We start from the raw sequence: 24,323 nt of genomic DNA, 5'->3' as shown, positions 1-24,323 counted from the left end.
ACAAACAGGAGGCTCTGGGTGTGACACGAGCCGTCCCCTCACGCGGCCCAGCTCCAGCGCTGCCCTGGAACGGGCTGGAGCTGGCTGAGCAGGTAATGCTCTTGATGTGAGCCTGCAAAACAAGCCCTGCGATGAAATGCTGACATTTGAAATTCAAAGGGTTGTTTACTCGCCTCCAGAACAGGAAGCTTTGATCGGTTATGAAGCAGCCACTGTCTGTGAAGTGATGTGGAAACGTGCCTGGGGTTAATTAAACTTCATTATACCTTTCAGACTGGCTCTGAACTCATTTTGTGTCATATTAAAGATGGAGTGCACAAAATCCAAGATGGATTTTGTGTTTTTTCAGCAGCTTTATCTGCTGCTCCTTCAGTGAGGGCAGATGACCTTGTTAAATCCTCCACTCACAAAGCATCAGCATGTGTCTGACTGCCCAGATTCACTACAGAGCTGCTCTATTCCCCCCTAAAAACACCTCAAACCCAGACAAAAATACAAAACCACAAAAAAAAAACCCAAAAAACAAACCCCGACAACAAAATCGTTTTGCTTTCCTTTCTCCTAACAGGGTTTCTTGCACCTCCTGATTTACAGTAAAAAGGAAATAAATCATCCTAACAGTAATTACTCAAAAATGCAGGAACAGGAAGAGGGTAACTGGAAAGTTCAGACAGCTCCATAACAATAACCAACCTTGGAAATATTATTTTGGCTACATAAATTTAGGACAAAAGGCAGAGTTGGGCAATGTCCTGAGGTTTGCTCTGTGCTGCCAGCTCTGCTTAGTGTCTCCAGCACGGGTTTTGTTTGGGAGTGCCAAGGTGGCTGAAGGTTTGGCCTGGGCTCGCTGCACATCCCAGGCACTCTTCCCAGAGGAAAGGCCACAAATGACTGATATTTACAAATATGAAAGGCCACATCTGTAAAGCTGGAGATTAATGTAAAGCCTGGGCAGTGTTAAAGCACATCACACATTTATTAAGGATTTTAGGGTGCATATTTCTCTTTTTAACATTGCTCTAAATGGAGAAGGAGGAATTTCTGTAATTTTTCTTTCCTTTCTGTGTAAACCAGAAAGCACAGGAGCCCTCTCTTGTGTTTTGTTTTTTTTTCCTAAATATGGCTGTATCTATGGTGTGGCTGTACAAAGCACGTGCATTTAACAAACAACAGCTACTCTGCCTCTGGTAGCTCTTGGTGAATAAAAACCATTGAGCAGCTGACTCTGAACTGTATATAAATAAATGCAAAGCTGAAAACCCCAGAAATCTCTGTCTTGTGACTGCTGTGACCACAGGTGGCTGCAACCTTTGCCAGGCCACGGGGCCTGCAGTTGGGAACAGACATTTCTTTTTAGAAGTGGGTCACTGGGCAGTGGTACAGAGCAACCTACTTTCAGGAGAGAAGGATCTGAGGTCAGGGAAATGTTTCCAAGGAATCTGTACATTCTGGAACACAAGCTGGGTCTGGTTTTTATGTAGGCTAATGTCCTAGCAACGAGGTATCACTTTTACATGAGGCAATCTGTTTATCTTTAGCTACCAGGTTTAGCTTGGGACAGCCAGCCAGGCCATCACAGGGTGTGTGGCAAGTCCAGTTACTGTTCTTTGTTCAGACAAAAATAGGACTGCTTGCCACAGGGAAAAAAAAATATTTATATACATGTACATATTCCTATCTCATAACATTACTCACACCTGCCTCTCAAGGTGTATGATGCAGTTTAATTATATTTACAGCTGTGGAGATAAATATTGTCTCCCTGTAGCAGTGCAGGGAGGTCCAGGCTTGGCTCAGGTTCCAGCCACGAGACAAACAGACCCGTGGCATGTCACTGCTTGTCCCCAAGCTGCCAGCCTGGAGGGTTACACAAACACTGAGTCAGAATTCAAAGTACTGTGAGATCGACTGTGATATTCTGAGATTACCAAAAAAAGACAACTCCCTCGGTTTTTGTTTTTATAGCTTTATGCTAAAAATAAATTCACTAAACAAAGTTTTTAAGAAGTCTCCGACTTGAGGAGCTGAAAGAAGAAAAATAGATATTAAGAAAAACAAATAGATTGGTAGTAAAAGGATGAAAATTAGTGATACTCCTCTGTCTCCCTGTCTGTCTAAAGGGTATTTTAGCTTTGTAGGACACATGGGATTCAGCTTTCAGATCTGTGCTGCCACCATAAACAGGCTTGGGCAGCTCTGGGTGACCCAGAGGGACATGTGACAGCTCTGCTGGCAGGAGACGTCCAGAGGGGATTTTGCAAAGGGCTGAAAACACAGGTTTGTGCCGGCGTGGTGTGCCAGTGAAAGCAACAGCTCTAACTAATAACTGGGTCTGTTCTGCAGCTCCTTGTCTGCATCTCCCTCCTGCCCGGGAATGGTTTGGATCCCATCCAAGCTGCAGTGCAGGGAGGGAGCTGCTTTGTTCACCTCCTCGCTGCCTCTGAGCACGTTCAGCTTTCTGGGGCGAGGTTTTCCAGCAAAACAACAGAGAAGAAATTCCTTCGGAAACAGGCAGACAGAAGGAGAAATGGCTGAAGAAACAGGCAGAAGAAACAAGTCCTAAACCACTGTTAATCATTGTTAGAGTGTTCAACAGAAGCTCTGTGACAGTGAACAAAAACAAACACCGCCAAGGCCGTTCTGAGCAGCCGGGGGTGTCACCTCCTGCATTTTGTTTTCAGATCCAGCTCGGGTCCTTTGATGGTGAGGAAAACGTCTGGAATGTTTCCCCCTCCGCCACAGGGAGAGTAAAACCCAAGCACAGCCATTTTCCCCCCTGAACAAACCACATACTTCGAACCACCTCCGTTTTTTAAAGTGTGCTGTCAGCTGTACAGAACTCCTAGTTCCCTGCTTATGAGATATAAAAAAAAAACATCCACAGTTCCTAATTCTCTTTCGCCCACAAACATGTAGCTGCTTTCAGTGCTGCTTTGGGGATAAAAATGCTCTGGCAGGCAGAATTTCAGTGCTGGCTGCGAGCCAGGGCTGCAGAGCTGAGTCATTGTTATACAAGCAGAGCTGGGATGGCACAGAAAAGCCCCTTTGTACTTTAGCACCGAACACGTCAGCCCCTGCTGGCCTCTCAGCATCACAAGACACCCACACAGAACCAACTGTAATTTACTGGACTTTTCCTCTCATCCACCCGTCATCTGTCTGGATATTTCTTCCTTTTTTCCATTTTGCCTCTCAAGCTTAACAGCAAATGGATTTTTCATCAAGCTGTTGGTCTCTCCTAAAGCCTGGCAAACATTGCATCAGCTCTGGAAGCAGTGAAATGAGAGCTGGTAACTCTGGGCACTGCCCAGGTGCTGCCCAGGTACACTGACAAAACAACATTTGACTGAAATTTGACTGAAATTGACTGAAATTTGACTGAAATTTAGGGCTTTCAGCTCAGAATATCTGTGACATTTATCATCATCTGGAGTTTCACTGTAAAGCTCTGGAATTTATTATTTATGTGAGACTCAGTTTTGTGTTCTGAGTCTTTCGTGATGAAATATGGAACAAATGAAAAAAGAGAAATTTATTTACTATGGCATTTTGCACTTCCATTTTTGTCCTCCACTGCTTTATTCTGAGATATCACAAGGGAACAGAATTTAGCTTCTCAAAACAGCTTCTGCATTTAAAATAAAGTCAACTAATTGTGGAGACACACGGAGAGTGACAGATTTGCAGATATTACATAGAACTCACTCCAGTTTTCTCCTGGAGCTGCTTTTTAAAGTGCTCGTGGCTCCTGTCTTACAGAGGGTCATTTGTGTGAATTGACATAGCAAGCCCCGAAAATGAGCTCCAAAATTTCCCTCTGGCTGTCAGAGTGTGCTGAGCTCAGTGTTTTTGGGACAGGACAGACCGTGAGTGGTGCTGGCCATGCCCGAGGGGAGGTGAATCCCTGCTGCAGCCAGCACGGGCTCCGTTTCGGTGCCTCCCCAGTTTCACCACAGTGACTTTTTCCTCCCAAAACACGAGGTGACTGACATGTAATCTGGTTTGAGCAAAGGTCTGGGAGGGGCTCAGATCAGCAGCTCCATGTGAATTTGTCACACAGGGTGTATTCTAGTGAGTAACCAGAGCAGAGGCTCACATAAGGGATAACAGGAAACTGTAACTCGGTGCCCTTTCCTATCGTCAGAGAGCTGCTGAGCCACAGGATTCTTCAGCAAATCCTGGCATGTGCCATCTCAGGAGGCAGCCTGAACACAGAGTCACATGTTTTTAAAGCTCTTTACCAGACAGTGCTGATGGATGTTTATTCATTACTGTCCTCCTGCTTTGCCATGTTCCTGGCTGCCACAGGACCCTTTGCCTCTCAGGACTCAGCTCACTTGTTTACATCTTTCCCCTTCTTGGAAAGAACAAGACATTAAGTTCTGTTGACTACAAATTCTTGATTATATGTCAAACAAAAGAAGTTTCCGGTCTTGCAATACTGGACACAAAGGTTTGCCTTTGGAGTGATTATTTTTTTCCCCAACTGAGTGTGACTTGGACATCTCCAAGTTTTGTACTTTTCCCAGCATTGGTAATTTTACTTGAGAAACAGCACTGGATTTCAGTGTTCAAGACTAATCTTTTGTAAGACATTTAGCACTAAAGGGGTGATTTCACATTTTCCTATTTTGTTGGTGCTGTTATTTGCTTGATTGTTTTGGTTTTGGGGTTTTTTGTTTGGTTGGGTTGGGGTTTTTTTTGCTTTTTAAGGTATGCACTCTCTTATTTTCAAGACTTTGGTAACAGAATTAGTGAAAAGCTAAGTGAGAATCCTGTTAGAAGCCATTTCTCTGCAAAGCTTGCCACAATGACTTCAAACCTCAGGAAGGCCTAAACACATCCTGTGCTGTCACAGCAATGCTGTGTCTAAATGAGGGCTGTTCATAGCAGAGAAATGAAACACAATTCCAGCAGCACCTCGGCTCTGCTGAGCACCTTCCATCCGTGAACATGTGAGGCACCATGCTCAGAATGAGGGGGAAGCTTGGGCTCATGCTTGTGGATTACTGGCATGCCTGGCCTCAGCCCTGGAATCAGAAAATCAGAGAATCCTTCAGGCTGGGAAAAGCTTTGAAGATCAAGTGCAGCTGTTAACCAGCACTGCCAAGCACTGAACCACTGTCCCCAAGGCCACCACTGTCCCCAAGTGCCACATCCAGCAGTTTCTGGAACATTTCCCTGGGCAGCCTGTTCCAATGGCAGCAGAGCCAGGGCAGTGACTGTCCCTGTGCTGGGCACTGCTGAGGCCACACCTCAGATCCTGGGGTCAGTTTTGGGCCCAGCTAGAGGGACATGGAGGGGCTGGAGCGTGTCCAGAGAAGGGAACAGAGCTGGGAAGGGGCTGAGGGAGCTGAGAAAGGGGCTCAGCCTGGAGCAAAGGGAGCTCAGGGGGACCTTGTCCCTCTCTACAGCCCCCTGACAGAAGGCTGTGGCGGGCTGGGATCGCGCCCTTCCCCTGTAACAAGGAAGGATGAGAGGATATGAGTGCCAGGGGAATTATAGGGTGGATATGAGGAAAAGGTTTCTTCACAGCCTCGTTGTACCCTCCGCGAGCCGCTGTGTCCCAGTGGCGCCCGGTGCCCTCCAGTGCCGCCGCGTCCCGGCTCCTCCCGTTTCCGCCGTGTTCCCTCAGTCCCTCCCGTAATCCCTCAGCACCCTCGTGTCTCCTCAGCCCCTCCCGTGTCCCCACCCGGTCGCACTGTGTCCCCTCCTGTGCCCCCTCAGCCCCTCCTGTTCCCTTCCTGTGTCCCCTCAGCCCCTCCCGTTCTCCCCCCCCGCCCGTATCCCTTCAGCCCCTCTGGTGTCCCCTCAGCCGCTCCTGTTTCCCCTTCCGGTCCCCTCCCGCGTCCCCTCAGCCCGCCCGTCCCCCCGGTGCCGCCGTTCCGCCCCCCGGGCCGTGCGCGTCGCGGGGGCGCCCCCCGGTGGCGCAGGCGGAGGCGGCGCATGGGGCGCGGCGCGGCGGCTCCCGGCGGGCCAGCGCGGCCGCGGGCGGGACGCGCCGGGCCCGGAACAGGAATGCGGGGGGAAGCCCGGCCGGGGCCAAGGCGGAGCCCCCCGGGCCCGCCGTCATCGATCTGGGGGCGCAGAGCGGGCGCTGGGCCGCCTTCCAGGAGCGGCACCGGCTGAGCTGCGAGGAGGCGGCGCGGCTGCTGCTGGACGCGTAGTGAGTAACGGGGCCGGGGCCCGGCGCTCCCGGGACTCCGAGTCCCGCTCCCGGCAGCGTTCTCTGCACCGCGGTCCCGAGAGCTGCCCGGAACGGGCCCCGGGGTGGGATGGGGAGGGGGCGCACGCACCATGGAATAAAAGCGGCTTTCCGTGCTAAAGCTGCCCGTGTTTTATGGCTCCCCATCGAAAATGCCCTTGGGGGCTCCGCCAGGCTCAGCTGCTAAATCTCCACCCATTTCCTGTGCTCGCTCCGTGCACATCGGAGCCGTCCGTGGGAGGCAAAATCGGGAAGGAAAATGTTTTTTTCTTTTGCATTTAGCGATTGACCCGCACGGTGACTGCCCAGCTGCTGTGGAGGCGGCTCGGGGAGGGGGAAAAGCACAGGCTCAGAAATTCCTTGGTCATAAAGTTCCTTTGCAATTACAACCCAAAATAAAAGACATTTCAAATATTATGTAGAATCCACAAATCTCTGCTTTCCCCAGCTCTTAAATGGAGGAATATTAATGGTGCTGGAGGAAGTGTGGGGAAAATTGTGGAGAAATTCAGTTCTCAGTTCCAAGCAGTTTGTTTTGAGGTGATAGCCCTGGTTTCTGTGCAGGGTTTGTATGGACACAGCTGTAGGGTCAGCACTGGAGTATGTTAGGGAGCTGGGTTGTACACAGTCCTCAGAGTGGTGCTCTTCTTTCCTTGTCACCATTTCAATTAAACCACAAAAGCAATTGCTGCAGAGGACAAAAGCCATCCTCCACCTCATTCTGACACATGTTATTAAATACATTTGAGTGGATATATTTCTTGGTGTTCTGCAACAGCTCAAGACAGAACTGAATAATGAATACATGATTGTCTTGTATATCCCTACTGTTCTCTTGGGCAAAAACCAAGTGAGGAGGATCCTAAAAGCTCAGTTGTGTGTCTCTGCAGTGAATACAGGGGTTTGGTGAAGCACACTGGAGGCTGTCACTGTGGAGCCGTCCGCTTCGAGGTCTGGGCTTCAGCAGATCTGCACGTGTTCAACTGCAAGTGAGTTTGTCTGTTCCCTGTTCCCAGAGATGGATGTCAGCTCTCTGCTTTCCAACCTTAGAGCTAAAGATGAGACAGCTGCAGGACACCCTCTGAGCTGTTTCCACAGGATTTACCCCTAATTATGTCCCGATCCACTATGAGATCAGCGTTGGTGATTTCAGGTGCTCCTTTGGGCAGGACTTCATGTCTCAGCCAGGCTCACACAGAAAGTGTCAGGAGACATCTAATGAGTCCAGGTGCTCAGCCATCTGCTTTCTGTTTCCTCTCATGCAGGGGGCTCAAAGCACAGTGGTCTTTTTTTAACTTGTTCTTCTCAAGTGACATTACAGCTCTGACCACATGTGCCTCAAACTAAAACACTCTCTGGTTTCAGTAGTGACCCCTCTTTGCCTGCAACTCGTTTGCTCCCAGCTCACGGGTGAACTTTTGGACTTTACTTTCTTGTTTGCCAGGTAATGAACGTTGGCAGAATTGCCCAAGCGTGCTCTGAACCATTAAGTGGCTTTCTCAGAGCTAGACTTTGTCCTCAGGAGTTGTGGGTGAGGATCTCTTATTGGGGTACCTGTGAGGGCCAGTCTGTTCATGGGTGTGCTTCACAAACACTACTGACACCACAAATCCACTTTTGCCACTTTCCTCTGAGCCACTCTAGCTTTCAGTGGGATTTCTGTTGTCAAGAGCTCAGATTGCTGCTCTACAACCTGTCCACTTCTAGAAAGGTCTGTTTTTCCTTTTACAGCTGCAGCATTTGCACAAAGAAACAGAACCGACACTTCATTGTGCCAGCGTCGCGTTTCAAGCTGCTCAAGGTAGAGTAAGAGCTCAGTAAGAGCATGGCCATGAGCACGAGCACTGTTACCCTCACAGAGCCAAGAACAAGCAGTTTTCTGCCCTAAGATTGGCTATTTGGGTGAAATTTGGGTGGCTATTTGGCTGCATTTTAAGCTGCCTGGGGTGGTTGTGTTAGTGCATCTTGTTTAGAGCTCTTGCAGTTGCCAGGCCTGACTGTTATGGACACGTGTCCATACAAAGCACAGGGGTTCAGGAAAGGAGCAGGAATGCACAGCTCTGTATCTCAAGCAAAGACAGGAAGGTGGCATTTTAAATTGTACATTTCTGTATTGTATCTTTCCAAAGTAATGAATCCATCTATTTCCATGGAAAACTTACACTGCTTTTCCTTTCCTTAGGGTGCTGACAATTTGACAACTTACACCTTCAACACACACCGTGCCCAGCACACGTTCTGCAAGACCTGTGGTGTTCAGAGCTTTTATACTCCTCGTTCCAACCCTGATGGTTATGGTAGGTACAAAACTCTGTGCTAACCAGAGTTAACCACCAAATAAACCTTGGATAAAGATTCCATTGGATGCTGACATGACAGCAGTGAGCAGCATGTGTTCGAAGAGTTTGTTCCTAAAGGAACTGCAGTCTGAACCTGTAGCTCCTCCATAAAAAACAATCTTACCTATAATGTGTGGGCTTCTTCCTGTGACAGGATTCTCATCCAGGTTCCTCAGCCTTACAGCAATAGCACTTTCAATTCCCTGAGATGCCCCAGCCATGGATGGAGCAGGCATCTCCCACATTTTATGAAAAGTGGGTTTCTGTGTCTCTGTTTTTCTTTAGGAATCGCTCCCCACTGCCTGGATGATGGCACTGTGCAGACCATTATCACAGAGGATATCAATGGCAAGGAGTGGGAGAAGGCAGTGAGGGAACATAAGACCATCAGAGACATGTCAAAACCCTGACACACCCTCCCAGCAGCCTTGGGAGCACTGCCATGGAACTGCAGTCTGGGCTTTCCTGGGTGATGGTTGGTGAAATTGATCTCTAATTATTGTTACCTGTTCTCTGTTTCTTAAATAAATCTTTCTATGCTGTTTGTCTCATTCCTTTGTGACATTTAGTTTTCACACTGCCTCTGCTCTGTAAACCAGGGTTGCTGGTTTGGCATGTTGCCTTTAGCTGTGTTAAAGTTTAAATCACAATACAAAAGGCTTCATTAGAATCACTTGCACCTCGTTTCTGTGTCCTGCTGAGACTCTTGTGAGTTGACCTTGAGCCCTGTTCTGAATCAAGAAGAAAAGCTCATATTTCAGGAGGTAAAAGTGAAGGTGGAGCCTGCAACACAATGTGTATAAAAGAAGCAACAGCAAACATCAGTGCAATTAGAAAAAATTGCATGATTTCTGGTGTTTTATTCAATAGCTTTGGATTTTTAAAGTTCTGACTGAATAACAAAGATGTTATGGTTGTGGTATCTGTGGAGATAGCACGAGCTTTGGAAAGTTACTCCTGATAGCTGGATCTAACAAAAGCACATAGGGAGAGTTGCCAAGCAGTCCTTGCAGTTGGGGAAACAGTTTGTGCCATATCTTCTCCAATGCAGAATCCTCTGGAGCTTGGCTCCCAATTAAAATTAATCCAAATCTCTCATCTTATTTAAGCTTCTATGATGAGAATATAGAGTAGCTATAGCCTGTTCTCAGACTTTAGCCCTGTTCTCAGTGTATCAGGTGACAAGATGCTCAGCAGGAGGCTCACCCAGCCTGTAGTGTGCAGAATGCCCCACAAAGAGCACCCCATCCTGTTGAGCACATTGCACAGGAGCTTTCCCGAGTCCTGGGCCTGGGGCAGTGCTGGTTTTGCTCATCCTTTGCTCATCCTTTGCTCATCCTTTGCTCATCCTGGGGTGGTTCCTGTCAGAGCAGGCGCAGGGAGTTGAGCACCAGGTACCGTGAGAAGAGCAGGTAGAGCTGGCGGTACCAGAGGAGCTGGCTGCGATGGCACCGCATGGCTCTCTAGGAGGAGGAGAAACAGGGCACAGAGCATGACAGAACCTTCCAGAGCTGCTGTGGGGGCACTTCCTGCTCCTGCTGTGGGGGCTCTGTGCCTGTTTTTAGCACAGCCTGTTTTCAGTGAGCAGGGACAGGCAGGGCAGGCTGCCTGAGCTCTGGGCCTGCCCCCGAGGCTGCTGTTGTGCCACCTGATGCTCAGAGGGTCCTGCTCCAAAGGACACTTCATGTGGCACTTCTGTCACTTCTAACTCCTCCTCCCCACGTGAGCTCAGGCCTGGGGAAGTGTTCACATGCTGGGAAGCAGGAGCCTGATAAGTGTGTCTGGGAACATCTCTGCTCCTGACCACACACTGCCAGCTGCATCTGAGCCTATTTATAGTGCACTAGCCTAGAAAGGTCAGATTTCAGGAACAAAAATACATGGGAATAATGAACACCACCTTTATCCAAGCTGTTTCCATAAGTAACTTATCTTTTAACAGCCTCAGAAGCAAGAAAAGTCTGTAATTTGTGAATTAACAGCACTGCTTGCTGGGTAAATATTTTCATGCTGCTAATCAGATTCTGATATAGGGAACTGTGGAGTAAATGTGTGAGATCCTATGCAGCAAAATAGTTTAAAAATGTACAGTAAAGGAACTTGTGAAGAGCTTTGGGCCACAAGTTCACAGGCTGTCTCCATCCTCCATCTTTAGTGATCAAGGATGCTGTTCCTGGCATGCAGTCATGCCAGGCTTTCACAGGCCACTCACATGTTCAGAATACTGTGTTGGATCCAGTTTGAAATGCATCCTACATCCTGGGGAGTGTAAAACTCAGTGCCCTGTGATTATCTGAGCTGCAAATCTGCTCAGCCCTGTCCTGTCACACAGGACATGAGGTAACCTGGCTTTTCCATGTTTCTAAAATCACTGCAGACATTCCTCAGTGACATTTCTAACCTATAGATGACACTACTGGCATGCCCTGGGAATGTGACTAAAGTGCTCACAATGAGGACGAGCCACTCAAACAGGTCAGGCAGGTGCCACTCATCTCACCTTGGCTTGTTCAGTCTCCTCCTCTGTGAGGATGAAGAGTTCATCCCTGGGCAGGAGGCAGGAAATGAGGACATCCAGGAAGGAAATGTATTTCCTGAAGAGATTTACTGATTCCAGCACGAGCACACGGCACCCTACACAGAGAAAGAGAATAAATATTTCAAACCAGCAGCATTCTTGTAAGGTGCCCTTTTCTCCAGGCTCAGCAGCTCTTTGCAGCTTCCCTGTGCTGCTGGCCTTGGGAATCATTTTTGTGTAAAGGGGGAACAACTTCTGATGCTCCCACCAGGATTTTTTGTGCCCAGTGCACATCTATGACCATTTGTATTGGCTGTTATTCTGTATGTGACCCTTTGTACTGGTTCTTGTTCTGTAATAGCCTGTGGAAAGCAAAGCTAGCTTTGAATATCCCAAAAACTGGGTGGTTTTAAATTCTTCCTGCATAATTAGGCTCAAAAAAATAGGTGTAGATGATTCTCTGAATGCTGACAGTGTATCATATAATGGAATTTTAAAACAGTAGTTTCTGGTTCAGGTACCAAAATGAAATTCCATCTTTCTACTCCAGTTCTTAGCTACAGAATAAATATTTACAAGCCTCAGGAATAAAATATTAACTCAGGCAGGCAGTAACACTTTAACAGAGTTCCTGAATTCATTGTTCAGATGTTTGTGATGAAGCAGATGAAGGTAACATGGTTCAAGACTCTGCTGATGTTGAAGGGGTTTTTTTTTTTTCTGTTTCAAAGATCCCTCTGAACTCAAAAGTTAATTGCTATTTTTTTTACCATGACTAAATTGTCTTCACTGATGAGTTCAGAGCTACTGATGGTCCTGTTAAGAGCCTGCAGCTCTCAAGGGAGCTGCTTTGGGATTTCCTTGGCTTGGCAGCTGCTGTGATTATGTTCCACACCTCCCACATTGTATTAAAGCTTGACAGAAGAGGCCAAAGTCACAGTTTACACAGGTGGGCAGAGATGCAATTCGATTTGCAATGAGATTTCCTCCAGTGAGCCCTGAAACAGTGAAATTACACAGTAGAGACAGAACAGAGCTCTCATGGATCCCCTCTGGCACATCACCAGCATCTTTCAATTCTTTTCTCTTTTCTTTTCTTTTCTTTTCTTTTCTTTTCTTTTCTTTTCTTTTCTTTTCTTTTCTTTTCTTTTCTTTTCTTTTCTTTTCTTTTCTTTTCTTTTCTTTTCTTTTCTTTTCTTTTCTTTTCTTTTCTCCTCTCCTCTCCTCTCCTCTCCTCTCCTCTCCTCTCCTCTCCTCTCCTCTCCTCTCCTCTCCTCTCCTCTCCTCTCCTCTCCTCTCCTCTCCTCTCCTCTCCTCTCCTCTCCTCTCCTCTCCTCTCCTCTCCTCTCCTCTCCTCTCCTCTCCTCTCCTCTCCTCTCCTCTCCTCTCCTCTCCTCTCCTCTCCTCTCCTCTCCTCTCCTCTCCTCTCCTCTCCTCTCCTCTCCTCTCCTCTCCTCTCCTCTCCTCGGTTGTTGTTCCAACTTTTCAACAGCCTCTCCCACTCTCCAAAGTTACCTGGCTAACTCTTGATTTCAGCACCGCAGAGGGCTGTCCATCGAGGGGACACGGGGACACTGGGGGAGCTGGCTCCCAGCAGGTGACACAGAGCATCACAGCAGTGACTCCTCCTGCTGTGGGCAGCAAGGGGCAGGGATTGAGCGTTCAGGACAATCCGGTGCGGAGGATCCGCGCTGGGAGCGGCGGGCGCTGCTCGGGAGCCGCCGGGAGGTGGCGGCGTCCGCCGGCCGGGAGGGACCCGGAGCGGGACCCGCATCCCTGGGAGCGCTGCCCTCAGCCCCTCCTGTCCCCAGAGCCGTGTCCCCAGTGCCCTCAGGGTCACGGAGCAGCGCTGGGGCGTGCGGGAATGCGGGGATTGGGAGCGGCACGGCCCGGGCACTTCCTGAGCTCCGGCGGAGCCCCCGTGCCGCTGCCAGCCCGCCGGGACACGGCGCAGGCAGAGAGGGGACAGGCACGGCCGCCACCGGCCCCAGCTGCTCTCCCCGGGGATGCTCTGCAGGCACAAGTGCTGCAGTCGCACACAGAAGGGCCCTGACACTCCTTTAATCCCACTTGGAGAATTTCTTGTCTGCAAATAGCAACCGTGGAAGGAAATCTGTGATGTGCCGTGAGCGGGGGAACCGTTCTTCCCCTTGCTCTGCAGAGATCCTCTGGGCTGCTGCTGGGGCGGTTTCAGAGGGAAGAATTAGCACAGTGCTGCTGTCAGCATTCCCAATGGCACCTGTTTGCTTTTCAAACATCTTTCCTTTCCTGGATGGCTTTAATGGACTCTAGCAATGCCACACCAATTCCTACTCACAGTGATGGGAAGAGAGGCCTGGCATCACTCTCTGAAGCTTGGGCTGCTCTTTTTAACCAAATGTGCTCTCCTTTTCCTCAATTTTTTTTTTCCCTGAGAAATACTAATTTGTGCAGCAATTGCACCCTTTTTGTTCCCCAAAGCTCAGCAATAAGGACTCAAAACCATGGCAAGTGATTTCAGCATGGATGGCTCTGACCTGCTGGGCCCTCCTCGGTCAGATCAGGTGAAGTGGTGGCATCCAGCTCCCCAAAAAGAAGGGCACTGTGAGAGCCCTCTGTGACACTGATCCAAGCAGGATTTCCATGTGCTGACAGCAAAGCCTGCTCTGCATGGCAATGTGAGATGAAATGAAGCAGGGAAGGAATGTACAGTCCAGGGGGAGATGGAAAAGGGTTCAGAGAAACAGGCTGCTCCCTGCCAAGCAGGGTGAGAGCAGTGCTGCCGTTGAGGAGTCCTGTGACACCAGCAGGTGAAGCTTTGCAGAGCCTGCTGTGCCTGTGACCTGGGCAGGATGGGATTAGCAGTGTAATGCAACCTCTCCAGGTTGGCAGAAAGGGCAGGATCAATATAGCTCATGGATTAGGCTGAGAATAGAAGTGAGTGAAGCCTGCAGCCTGCTCAGCTTGGCTTTCCACTTCCAAATCACTCAGGCAGCAAGGATGCCTAGAATGAGCTCCTGAGTGAGCACGGTGTGTGCTGCAGGCCTGCACTGCTCCTGATGGAAGGAGGCACAGGTTCTGGTTGTAGAACACTGGGTGTAGCAGGAAGGGCCAGTGGCAGGGTGGGAGCACATCCAGCAGTGCTCTTGGCTCCTTGAAACAACTGCTTGTGCCTGGGCTGCAGAACTCGGTTACAGATTATAAAAAGCCTGTTGTGTTTGTGCTGGCTAAAGGCATTAGAAAGCAGAGCAGGATATTTAGGGTGCTCATTTGCATATCTCTGAGGCAATGCAAGGCTTAGCTGGCTTTTGCATTTGCAGGGAGATTTTCTGTGGATTCCCTGATCACATGGGCTTACACAGGCTCACCCACAAACAGCTCCCTCTTCCCAAGAGCAGCACAGCACTTTTCCATGGCCTGAACATGCCTTTCAGCTCCATCCAGACAGCCTCAATCCCACATCACCCTTGTTTCATTAAGCCCCTCTGGTGCACAGCCCTGCACGCCTGCCAGATCAAATTATAAATACTGGGAATTTCAATGAGACTGGAACTATATTTGGAAAGGCTTAGCATAAGCAGCAGCATGGGAGCTCCCCGTTCCTTTGGTGTTTGTAGGTCATGTCAGATGTGATGTAATCAGAGCAGCAAGGCTTGCACAGAGCTCCAGCAGCCTCTTGATGCTGCTGGAGAAATGGAAATGTTCTCTGTATGTGGGTCTGTGTCAAACCTGAATGGATTTGAGGCACAGCTCATATTCAGGACCAGAGTGAAACCTGCATGAGCAGCACATGAAAGTGGCTCAGTGTGGATGGGGCCTGACAGCCAGCAGTGACATCAGCCACTGCAGCTCCTTGTCCTTTGTGCTGCACACAGAGCTGTGCTGCAGCCCAAGGCTGAACAAAGGAAAGGTCCCAGGAATGAAGCTGGCACTAGCACTCCTCTTTCATGAACTGGGGAATGAAGGGACTGGAGTCAGAGCTCAGCTTAAGGGCATTCTGCCATCTTGGCTCATGCTGTCTCATTAGGCCTGCAACTTCCTGCTAGCAGAGAATTAAAACTGATTTGCTGTGACTCATTCAAATCCTACAATGATTTGGGAATTAGCATTAAAGGAACATAGCCTGGATGGCTGCTGAGGGAGCAGGAGAATGACTGGGTGGGCCTGGCTGAGCCACCTTCCTATGCTCTGTCCAAACAGCTGAGTGACAGCTCTGTGCTCAAAAAGGTCCCACACATTTGTCCCTGGGCAGGCACTGTTTGCTGGAGATAAGGGCTGCAGCTCTGCTCTAGAAAAGGAGCAAACTCCTTCTGTACTTTGTTTCTTTCCTTTCCCTGCTGGTACAGAGAATTTCTCAGAGATTCTTGCTCATGGTAGAAGAAGCCACTATAGTTTGTTATGCCACTGCAGATTTCAGATTCCTTTCTGAGCAGTTTGGTGGAGGCCTTATTTGCTACATGCAAATATTTTTGGCTAAGTGGGTAATCATTGCTGAGGCTTGTGTCACAGAAAAGGAAAAAGGCTTGTAAGCAGGATGTGACCAAAAACTGTGACTAACCTGAGGGACCTGGAAAGAGCACTCAAATTCACCCAAAGAGGCACAGGCCAGACACTGCATCACACCACTGAGGCAGGACAACCCCAAGGGACTGAAAAGTGACTGTAGAGAAGCCTGAACTGGTACAAAATTGCAGGAAGATAAAAGTTCAGCTGTGGGTTTCATCTACAGTGCAGGGGTGAGTTGGGCAGCTGGAACCTGGACACAGCAGGGATGTCAAGGTCTGCAGGGTGGGGATGTGGGGTGGAGGGGAGGTGATGGAACTCCTACCTTCAGGTAACTTCCCCTCTGAATGCAGGTACCTGTGAAAGAAGAGATACAAGGGGTCAACACTCAGTGGAATGACTCAAACTCTGATTTAACAGGAATAAAACCTGCACATTAAACCACGACTTTTCATTCAACACCCAGTGACAATGGCCAATCTTGTGAGAAACTCCAGGAGCCCACACTGGTGCACTCAGGCAGGGCTAAACCTCATTCCCCACACTATTCTGCCACTCTTTCCCTCATCCTGCCTGCTGGGACACACCACAAACAAGCTCCATAAACCAAATTCACTCTCAGACTTCCCAAGTGAAATGCAAGAGGCTGCCAAAGGCTGTTCAGCCCTGGGAGCACCTCTGGCTCTGCTGGCCATGGGAATTGTCTCAGTGGCTGCTCCTCTTTGGGCACCAGCTCTTTGTTTCTAACCCCGGCTGCCACTGAGACATCTGAGAAGCAGCTCTGGCTTTTGGCTCACCAAGACTTTGATCCCTTCATGACTTTGTCCTGGGAAGTCTCTGCAGCAAAACAGAACAGGAGAACCAAGGATGGGAGATGAGAATGGTGGTGGCACTTCCATCAGGAAGTGTAAGCAAATGGCCCTGGGATGGTGAGGACATCAGGGGGTGTTCATTTCAATTCCTTTCTAAATTCTCTTGTTTTCCCTGCTCATGGCTTTGGAGCCCTCCTGGATTTGGCCCACAGCAGGGCTGGGAAGCAGCAGGTCTCCAGCAGATGGCACTCAGGGCTGTCCCACACCCAGCCCTGCTCTTCCAGGAGAAAAAGACATCCAAACAATGGAACATTTGCCAAAAGGAGAAAGGAAATAATAATAAAAAAAAAGTTACTTAACCCTGTGTAATATTTAAAGAGATTGTTATCATCTAATAGTGGTGTATCTGACAAAGGACAATGTGCCAGTTCATGTGTAAATCAGCCAGGATAAAACATGCATTATATGTAAACTGCTGTGTTTCTCCAGTCACTTTCAAACTAGGATTATCTCTGGCTGTTGGTTAAGTTCAAGGAAAAGGATTAGCTACACAGGCCTAGACAAAATAGGAAGCACGGAGTGATGAATACCCAATGCAATACAAAGCAGAAGTCAAGCCAGAAATGCAGGTCATGACAGAACTCAAACAGCAACCAGAAAACATATTTAAAGAGATTCTCCTGCCAGTGGTGTCCTCTGCTCCAGAGCCAGAGCAATGCCATTTCCTGCTAAACAATGGCCTTGGAACAGTGACTTGGCCACCTCCTGGCCCACCACTCAAGCCTTACTCTGACAAATACTGTTAAATGTTGCCTTGTAATTTAAATATCTCCATGAATATCTGCTCTCTCTTCTACCAGAGGTTTCTTCCCCCACAAGTGGAATCTGGCCACCCAAAGAAATGATTCAGCACTTGGTACAGTTAGTAGGGTGGGAAACTTTTAGAATAAGCTTGGAGAGATAAAGCAGTGAGTGGTTGTGAAATTTGGCAAGCTCTGAAAGCCCAGTGTCTGTTCTGGGTGTGCTGCTCTGCCATGGAGGCACCTTCAAAGCCTTGAGCTGCTCCAGGAGGGAACTAATAATAACAACTCCTGTCACTGGAAACAGGAGTGAGAGATCCAGCTCACGTGGAAACAATTCAGAGGAGCAGGGAGCATCTTCAGCAGGGAAGAAAAGTGTGATTCAGCAGTAAATGAAGGAGTTTGTGCTCGTGTAAAGGTTCAGGGAGACACAAACTGTGTTTGGTTACTGAAAGCTCCTCAAAGCTGCTGCCAGAAGACCTGTCACTCATCTGGAGGAACAGGCATGAAGAAACTGCATCTCTCCTCATCCTTTTTGTCCCAATCCAAGTGCTTCAATTCTCAGCAAGGCTCAGTGCAGAGCCCTGGGAACGGGCTCCACCCAGCTCTGTGTGCAGAGGAATTGCAGCCTTGCTCATTTGTATTTCTCTGTGGTTGCAGAGAGAGAAACACGAAACTCTACCTCCTGCACACGTTCACAAAATGAGCCAATCCTCTCCCAAATCCATCTTCTCACTCCCATCTCCACCCTGCTGGAGAGTCTCCATGGGACACTTCCAAGTAGGGGAGAGGTTGCAGCTCTCAGTTGTTGCCATTTTGGGAATGTTGTTTTACAGATTGGACTTGCTGTGGTTTGGTCGAAATGAAAGAGTTTGGCATAAAATCTCAAAAAGTAAAACACAGGCTCTTTTTCAGGAGATTTTTCCATGTGGGTGTTTTGTTTTTTCTTCCCGGAGAGACTTTTTTATAATCCTTTTTAAACACAAAGTGACCTAAGGTGGCTCATTCCCACCCAGTGCCCAGGTGCCAGAGCCTGGTGGTCACAGGGCACCTCTCCTGCAATGCCTGTGGTGGGTTCAGGTCCAGTGTGAGACACTCTGCAGTGGAGAATTTGGGAAGCCATGAGACATCCAAAGGCTCCAACCATTTCTGCCCTGCAAGATCTCAGCCCCAGCTCCTCCCTCAAGGCCCTGCTTTGAAGGCTCTGCAGCCACCAGCTCCATCTGCTCAGCAGAAACACTGAAATGGCCCAAACTGCAGGACTGAGCTCCCAATTTCCCTGTCTTCACTCAGGCATGCTCAGGAAAGGTGTGAGGGGGTCAGCTCCTCTGTGGCACTGAGCAGTGAAACCTCCCAGGCTGTTCCAAGAAAGAACAAGTCCAGATGGAGCTGAAGCCTCAGTGCTGGGGAGCACAGAACTCCTCTGGGGCCCATGTCCATGAGGGTGTGTTACAGTTTGGGTGATGTTCTGTTTGATGAGAAGCTGTTCATTGAATTCAATGACTTCACTCTCCAAATAGTTTCCCAAGCCAGAGGCAAAACCCTTCACTGAACTGACTGCTGGCTGCTGTGGAGCACTGGGGAAATAGAGTTTTGAAGAGCATGGCAAAGAATGGATCTCTTAAAGCTGCATTGGGGCTCCATTTAGGATCCCAACCTCTAATCTGCCCAATTAATCTGATGAAACAGATGTGAAGGAGGAAGAGCAGGCAGTCTCCTAGGAATCACAGAGACATTAGAAGGATATCCTTGCCAGATGTTGGATGTTTGCTCTCTGGAATGCCTCCTCCCTCCCTAGCTGGATTCTCTGGCTCCATTTCCATGCACCCTGAACTACACCATGGAGCAGGACTCTGTACAACACTGCTCAGGCTCTCTGTGCTAACACATGGGGCAGTGGCAAAAGATGGTTCTGCCAGTGACAGTCCAGATGTTCCAGCTGCCAGAGCTGTCCTGGCTCTGTGCTTTGGGCCTTGCACTGTCTGGAGAGGAGTGTGCAGTGTCACTGCTCCCCTCTCTGTGACACAGGGAAGGACACACCCTGAGGCTGCTTCTTTGGAAGAAAACCTTTTTAGGGGGAATCCCTTCTGTGCTGGTGCTCCATGTTCAGCTTTAATCCTGATGGCTCTCAACAGTGTCATGGAAGGGATGAATGAACTTGGTCAAATGAAGGAATGAGGGAAAGGGATAAAGGAAAGAGATAAAATCTAGAACTACACACCCAGCTATGGAATAAATGTCAGGGCAGAGAGCTTTGAGGGAAGTCTCAAGGATAGACAGCAGAGTACAATTCTGTCTCAGCCTTATGGGGACAGTCTGGCTGCAACCACAGCCATCACTCATAAGCTCCCCCAGGACATTTAAGATCAGTAAAACAAGTGAGAAATGCATGGGCTGTAGCTGCTGAAAGGAGAGAGAGATCTCCCAGCCCCACACTGTAAGAAGGCACCAAATAAAAATGGTAAAAGGGATATCCTTCACTTTCATCAAGCTAATCACCCAAACCCAGACCTGGGTTTTGGAATTCCACAGAAGCTCACAGCAGAACTGAGCTTTGCTGGGGTGGGATGCAGTTGGTGGCCTCTGAGCATGGCTCCCACCAAGTGGGACTGGCTGGACACTGCTCCCCTTTGTTTCCATGGATTTACAGCTGGCATTTACCCAACCCTCCCCTTCAGGGAGGCTCAGTGCAGCCCTCTGCACAATGTCCCTGGCATTGGCAATTCAGGAGTGGGGCTTTCAGTGGCCAGGCTGGGACATGGCAGTGCCACAAGGCATTGGTGGCACTCAGGCTGCATCCTAATCCACTGCTGAGTGATAAAGTTCCCAAATATCATCTCTGCACAGCCTCATTTACAACCTGCCACAGAGCTGGTGAATGTTCACAAACATCCTGCAGGACTGGGAGGTGTTTTTCCAAATGGAACTGACGAGAATAGGCTCAGCTAATGATTCCTTGATGTAGCTTTTTATATGGCATCATTGATAGAAGTTTTATGGATGCAGTTGCTATAACAACATAATGCACAGTGGTTAAATATAGCAACTCCTATTTTCCACTCAGTTTGCTCTGCCCTAAGCAGACAAGACTATTCTTTTCTGTTCTAGCTGGGATAAAATGGATTTGATAGCTCACTAAAGAAAACAAGTGGTACAGTCCTCCCTCCTCCTCCTCACAAAGATGATTCCTCTCCATCCTAAGCAAGCAAACAACAAACCCAATAGCCTCCCATTTGCCAGGCTCCTGGGCAAGAGGGGCTGTTTAAAATCAAAATGCACAGTGACTCATGCAAAACTAAACCACCTTGATGTTACATGTGATCTCAGTGCAGGCACTGCCATTTCAGAGTGCAGCAAAGAGAGGTTCTCCAATGTTCCTGCCACAGAGTATTTACCAAGCTCATCACACAGTGCCTTGTGACTGGCCAAATGCTGAGGGGATAGAGTGACCTGGGTGTCACTCAAAACCTGCTCTTCCTTGAGGATGAGTGTAAAGGATCCAACCTCCCATGGCAACAGGGAAAGCTCCTGTTTTGGGGGATAAAAGAGGATGATGTTGCCAAATCAAGCTACAGGAGATTGCTTCCAGTCCTCCCTGCTTTGCTGCAGTGGGTTTTTCTTGGGTTTGGGTTGGGTTTTTTTTCTGTCTGGAAGCCAGAACTGAAATACTCCCAGGGGAGACTGAAATCAAATAGTAATTTGTGTTTCTCTCCCATCCTGTTTTTTCTTTTTTTTCCCTTGCAGAAGAACAAATCCATCCTTGAACCCTGGCATTTCCCAGTTCCTCCCAGATCTGAAGGCCAGGCAGGCACACAGCAGCAGCTGGACTCCTGCAAGCTGTCAGGAGGAAGGCTGCTGCAAGGAAAGAGCTCATTTCTTCTGAGCAGCTCCTGCTCCTTTGAACATAACCTCTGTTCCAGATGCTGGAAAGAATATTTATGCCCTTAGCAGACAATACTGAGCATCTGCTCACTACGACCATTTCCTGAACTGCTTTATTCCTTTTGAAGCTGTTCAATAATTTGCACCTCCTGAAGTGAGGAGTTGTGAGGGGTCTCAGAGCCTGTTCCAGCCCTGCTGTTGCAGAAATTAATCTCATGGAAGTGGGCACAAGCCTGTCCCCCAGAGACTGGGAGCATCCAAAAGGGCTGAGGATCACTGCACCAGCTTCATCCTTTCCTCCATTTGCACAGTGGAGGCAGAACCCTGCAGCACTTGTTTAAAGAAGGTTAATAAATACATTGCAGATGATACCTGGAGGGGAGAGGTCATTTGCCTTTCCCTTGCCATGCAGCCCTGGGGCCCCAGGGGCAGCCACTGCTGCTCTGCAGAGCTCTGCTGGCACAGGGGCACAGGAGAAGCCTCAGTTTGTGCTCCCAGAGCTGCCTGGACTGGCCAACATGTGAGAACTCATCAGGGCACTGAGAGTCAGGAGTGATACAGTCACGCTCTACTTCCTCCATAACACAAACTGAAAAATAATGAGGGCAAGCAAGCCACTAAAAATAAACTTAACCTTTCAGCAGCCACGGCATCACTCCTGCCACATGCAGATGATGGGGCTACCATGATTAATTCTGCTGATTCAGGACTGGAAGGGAGACAAGACACAAAGCAGCCCTGAGTTAATGAGAATTGCTCGTGCTCTGGTGTCCCTATCAGCATGGATCTCATCAGCCCAGAGTGTTCTGCTCCAGCTGAGCACCAATGCAGAGCTCTGGCTTCAAGGGAATTGTAGACAATGAGCATTTCCTGGTAACATGCTCTGAGACAAGAAGAGGGTTAGATCCACACTGCACACACAGGAAACACAAAGCATGAAGGTGGGAAAGTGATTTCTGAACAGCCACAAAGTAAGACAAGAGCAGAACTGGGATCAAAATCAAGTTTTCCCTAAATTTCTCATATAGAACTCAGCTGCTAACTTGTTTTCCCATGATCTCTTCAGGGTGGAGGAGGACACCTAACAACCTGCCTTTCATTCCTCTTTGTAGGTCATAGAGCAGTTGAGTGAGCAAACAGAGCTCGAGGCAGCTGGAAGCTCTTTGGGCCCTCTGTGCCAATGGTGTGAGCATTGGTCATCAACCTCTGCTCCTCAGTCATCAACCTCTGCTCTCAGTGTTCAGCCTCTGCCCAACCTCTGCTCCTCACTGTTCAGCCTCTGCCCAACCTCTGCTCACTCCTCAAGCTGTGCCTGAATCCACCTCCCCACTCAGCCCAAACACAGCGCTGCTTCTTTAACCCCACCCTCTCCTCTGTTAGGCAATTCCAGAAGTTGCTGGGAAAAGCCATGATCCCCCTCTAACACTGAATTCCAGCCATCAAAGCTCTCAGCATCTTCCCAGAGGAGCTGGAGGTCCCAGTATGGGTCCTGTGGCACTGCAGCTTTCTCTAGGCAAGTGAGAAAGGCAAATCACTGTGATGTTGTCAGCAAGGACAGCCAGAAGAATTTGTTTATTTGAATTGCACAGATGATTCAGAAAACAAATGGGTGCTATAAATACAAAGCTGTACTTGCAAAGAGTTCTTCTCATGCCTGGGAAAGGCACGGGCAGCTCTGAAGGAAATCTCTCTAGGACACAGAAAGGTCTGAATGAGCAGAGGGTTAAAGTAAAACACAGTGGTTGTCTTGCCAGCAAAATCCGAGTGATTTTAATAAAGGGATTTCTGTCTATTAAACCATCACAACATGGAGACAAAGGGTCTCAAAATGTAAGGAATAAAATGGTGAAGGAACTAACAGACTATTCCTAAAAGTGGTAAATAGGGACAGCTCTGGTGAAAGAGCAATGTTCTTGATCAGAGAGGTAAATTCAGGTACCTGGACAAGATGGCAACATCCTCTGGTGAAGAACTTTCCAAAATCCACCTGCCACCAGCTCAGCCATCAGGTATTCACACTCTCCTCAAAGCAGAGTGCAAAGTGATCTGTGGCATATTTTAGTGGGATCAAGGACAGGAAGAGCAAAGAGGGCCCAGTGAAAGGGAGACTGGCAAGGCCCCAGCTGATGGAACACTAAAGATGTTGTGGGTCATTTCCAGAGCTGTGGCAGTTTCTCCAGCCAGTGTCACGTCCCACAGCCTGGCTCTGAGTTGGAGCAGTGAATTGAACACTGCCCTGGTTCTGTTTCCTCAGCAGCACCAGCCCAGCCCAGAGCAGTTTGCAGACATTGTACCTGACAGCCTTGTAGAGGGAGATGTGGTTGGCATGGCCACTCACTCCTCCTGCATCAAACGTCACCACCTGCAACAAACACACAACAAGAAGCATTTAGGAGCAGGAGGAGGAGCCTGAGCAGTTCCCAAATTTGACATCCAAGCCCTGCCCCAGCCCGTTGTGTCTAACGAGCTGTTTATGTGTTGCACAATGAGGCCTTGTGTGTGAACTCCTCATGCCACAGAAACACAAGCAAACAAACAAGGCACTCTGGAAGCAGATGAGTGCACAGCCCAGCAGCCTGAACGACAGAGAGGTGACAAAGATCGTGTCCCCACTGGCAGGATGCACTTGTTACTTATTACCAGGGCAAAAGGTCACTTTCAGAGTGATCTGTTGCAAATGTGTTCCTGACCCGAGAGGTCCAGCTCTATGAATCACTCTCCCCTGGACCTGAGAACATCCTCCAGTGCCTGTGGATGACAGGGGGAAGCCATGGTTCAATCAGGACATTGCTGCAACACGAGCCACACAAGCATGTATGACTGTCCTGGCTCTGAGAGGAGAAGCAGCCTTTTTAAACAATCTGAATGCACTTTTGTACAAGCAAATCAGGCTTTTCACTGAGTTAAATTGTATTGTTAATTGCTTCTCTGCAGGGAGAAATGGGAACTCCAAAATGCAGAAGTAATGTGTGCACAGAGCATTGCCCAGAGCCCAGAACAGCCCTGGCTCCCTGCCCTCAGACCCACCCACAGTATGCCAGGCCGAGGCATCACCCTGGAACCCCTCCCTCTGTGCAATGGGCACTTAAAGGCTCCCAGTCCCAGCCAGGCAGCCAAAGTGGCAGCACAGAGTGTGGAAAGGACAGGGAATGTGCCATGCTCTTTGCAGGGAGTGACAGTGACAGTCCCTGGGCAGTGCAAAGCTCAGTGCTTGCCCTGGGAGAGGCCCAGCAGCAGAGCTCCCCACAGCTCCCTTCTCTGGGAGCAGGAAGAAATCATCCACTC

At 48.9% G+C, this 24,323-nt stretch overlaps 2 protein-coding genes across 2 annotated transcripts in view; one reads left to right on the top strand and one right to left on the bottom strand.

Annotated features, from left to right (window-relative positions):
• The window catches only part of CENPV (centromere protein V), a 10,743-nt gene extending 1,648 nt beyond the window's left edge, over positions 1 to 9,095 (top strand). The window contains exons 4-8 of the mRNA XM_058037872.1: positions 5,816 to 6,166; positions 7,096 to 7,194; positions 7,937 to 8,006; positions 8,388 to 8,502; positions 8,830 to 9,095. Coding sequence (XP_057893855.1) covers positions 5,816 to 6,166; positions 7,096 to 7,194; positions 7,937 to 8,006; positions 8,388 to 8,502; positions 8,830 to 8,954 — 760 coding nt within the window. The 3' untranslated portion in view covers positions 8,955 to 9,095. The remainder of the gene's footprint in view (positions 1 to 5,815; positions 6,167 to 7,095; positions 7,195 to 7,936; positions 8,007 to 8,387; positions 8,503 to 8,829) is intronic.
• Positions 9,096 to 9,388: 293 nt separating this feature from the next.
• PIGL (phosphatidylinositol glycan anchor biosynthesis class L) overlaps positions 9,389 to 24,323 on the bottom strand; it is a 53,584-nt gene continuing 38,649 nt past the window's right edge. The window contains exons 4-7 of the mRNA XM_058037732.1: positions 23,333 to 23,400; positions 15,870 to 15,901; positions 11,045 to 11,178; positions 9,389 to 10,007 (exon numbers count right to left, since the gene is read on the bottom strand). Of these exons, the coding sequence (XP_057893715.1) occupies positions 9,909 to 10,007; positions 11,045 to 11,178; positions 15,870 to 15,901; positions 23,333 to 23,400 (333 nt within the window). The 3' untranslated portion in view covers positions 9,389 to 9,908. The remainder of the gene's footprint in view (positions 10,008 to 11,044; positions 11,179 to 15,869; positions 15,902 to 23,332; positions 23,401 to 24,323) is intronic.

This window comes from Melospiza georgiana, chromosome 19 (genome assembly GCF_028018845.1).
Source record: "Melospiza georgiana isolate bMelGeo1 chromosome 19, bMelGeo1.pri, whole genome shotgun sequence".
NCBI lineage: Eukaryota > Metazoa > Chordata > Aves > Passeriformes > Passerellidae > Melospiza > Melospiza georgiana.
Note: the sequence above shows the minus strand (reverse complement) of the source record. Positions and strands in the feature narration are given on the sequence as shown.